The sequence below is a fragment of the Plectropomus leopardus genome, unplaced genomic scaffold, assembly GCF_008729295.1.
Source record: "Plectropomus leopardus isolate mb unplaced genomic scaffold, YSFRI_Pleo_2.0 unplaced_scaffold27669, whole genome shotgun sequence".
Classification (NCBI taxonomy): Eukaryota; Metazoa; Chordata; class Actinopteri; order Perciformes; family Serranidae; genus Plectropomus; species Plectropomus leopardus.
In genome coordinates, this window is record NW_024630122.1 from 1 (window position 1) to 2,512 (window position 2,512).

Sequence of the window (2,512 nt, forward strand, 5' to 3'; positions counted from 1 at the left end):
TAAAACGTCGCACAGAGTCAATATAATCATCAAACACCACATTCACTGTCTATTCACGCGTAAAAAAACGGCGAGCCACCGTTTCTCTAGACGTGCTGCAGCGGACGCAGCGGAGACGCTCCTGACAAGCGCTGCTAGAGAAACGGTGAGTAATGATCGTGTGACACAACGAATCGATAATTGTATTCGTTGCCAACACATCTAATAATCGATTATAATCGATTTTATTGATTTGTCGTTGCAGCCCTAGTGGAGTATTATTGCAGTGCTGTGGAGTATTGGTACTGTATTATTAAGTATTGATGCAGTATAGCTGCAGTATTACTACCTCTTGCAGATGTGCTGGCTCCCTGAGCGGTACTCGTGCTCGTAGGCGGAGACACTCAGCTGGTGGCGGAGGAACCGACTCGCCTCCATACGTGTCAGAGCCGGGGTCACGGGGTCACGCCACTCAGGGACGAAGACGATGAAGGACAGCGGCTCAGAGGACTTGTCCAACAGCTCCTGAGGGTCAGAGACACACTGCAATAAAGTGACCTGCATCCACCTGTAGACCAGTGCAGCCCCCTGTAGACCAGTGCAGCCCCTTGTAGACCAGTGCAGCCCCCTGTAGACCAGTACAGCCCCCTGTAGACCAGTACAGCCCACTGTAGACCTGTTCAGCCCACTGTAGACCAGTACAGACCCTTGTAGACCAGTGCAGACCCTTGTAGACCAGTACTAAAGTAAAGCAGTTGTTGGACAGACCTCGAAGTGCGTCACCATGGCGTCCATCAGCTCTTCACAGAACGGAGGGTTGGCTTCGAACGAGCCGCTGACGGGACAGAAAGACAGGAAGGGCCTGAAAACACACACACACACACACACACAGTAACACACAATTAACACATTTAATTGTTTAACAACACAAAAACAAACTGACTTCAATCTTCCGATCACACCTGTCCAACCTGAGACAGAAGACAGACAGACTGTGTGTGGAGTGGTGCCTGTCTCACCCTCTGGATCCGAAGAAGCCGTCGATGTCGGGGAAGGCGGAGCAGAACTGTTTGAAATAGCAGTTGAGCGGTGAAGCGAAACACTCGAAGGAAACTCCAAAGTGTCGAATCAACGCCTCGAACACGGACACCGGCAGCGCCCCCTGCAGACCCGTCCCCTCGTTTGCGCCGCTGCCAAACATCACCTGCACACGCAAACACACAGAGCTTGTTAACGGACCAATCAGCACTCACAGAGCGTCAGGTGAGATCAGGTGAGTCAGCTGACCTGGTATCTCTTGAGGAGGCACCAGACTCTGGACAGGAACCTCTCAAAGCGAGGGTCGTCTATACAGCTGTACCTGTACAACAGCTCCTGCACGCACGCACGCACGCACACACACACACACGCACAAAAAAAAAAAAAAAAGAGGATTAAGGAATCAGCAGTCATTAAAAAGTGCTGATTTCCAACCAGCTCTGTGTCACTGCACACCTGTTCACCAGCCAAAACATACCGAGGGAACAAAAAGACGAGACCATCATAGAAAACATGCCTCCCAAACACACGCTTTCCTTCTGATAATGAGAAGAAAAAATATTGACAAATTTTAAATTAAGAATAACTACTAGAAAATGTATTTTTTAGGTCTTTTTTTAGGATAAAAAAAGCCAAATATTTTTTGAGAAAAAAAAGAGCCGGAAATCTTAAAGAAAACATGCCCGCAGGTTTGGAAGGCCCGTTTTCTTTAAAAATCGCCTCCTCGCGTTATACGTCACGAGTGGCACCATTCATGCGCACACACGCTCCTCATGGCACCGACACAGAGCTGAAACTCTCGTTTCTTAAAATCACTCTGACGTTCGTGTCAGTTGACCTCGGCACTTCCTGTAGAGATGTTTCACAATAAAAGCCCCTATGGAGTGTGACCTTGGAGTTGCCATGGTGACAGCAGTGACATCAGTACTGACCAGTTTGCTGAAGTGACCTCTGTTGACCTTGACCATCTCTCCTCTGAAGCGCAAACATGCCACGTCGTTCTCAAAGTGCAGCTCCACCCGAGGAAGCGGCGGCGAGGGCAGCACCAAACGCACCGGGTAACAGTACACCAACCGAGACTGCTGCGGGGATGCACACGCCTCTGCGCCCACGCACGCACGCACGCGCACGCGCACGCACACACACACACACACACACACACACACACACACACACACACACACACACACACACACACACACACAAGTCAATGGTCACTTCCTAAAATCTTAGAAATGTCAACACACACAGTCACGGTCCTGCAGCAGACTCAGGTGTGTGTGAGTGTGTACCTGTGGGGGGGTCCTGCAGCAGACTCAGGTGTGTGTGTCTCAGGCGGCGGCTGTACTCTGCAGACAGCTGGTAGATTTTGGAGCAGATTCCCTCCACAGAGTCTTTGGCGACAGCGGTGACGTGAGGACCACACTGCTGTCTCAGATGCTCCAGACGGTCCTACACACACACACACACACACACACACACACACACACACACA

The 2,512-nt window shown here is 50.5% G+C and overlaps 1 protein-coding gene across 1 annotated transcript; it reads right to left on the reverse strand.

The window, feature by feature from the left end:
- Nucleotides 1-244: 244 nt before the first annotated feature.
- On the reverse strand, nucleotides 245-2,469 carry LOC121937858 (mRNA (2'-O-methyladenosine-N(6)-)-methyltransferase-like; the record flags this gene model as incomplete). The annotated part of the gene is made up of 6 exons (XM_042481156.1): nucleotides 245-504; nucleotides 748-841; nucleotides 999-1,183; nucleotides 1,267-1,353; nucleotides 1,950-2,119; nucleotides 2,310-2,469. Coding segments are annotated over 6 exons (876 nt in total), but the record flags the coding sequence as incomplete, so codon positions are not given.
- Nucleotides 2,470-2,512: the final 43 nt, after the last annotated feature.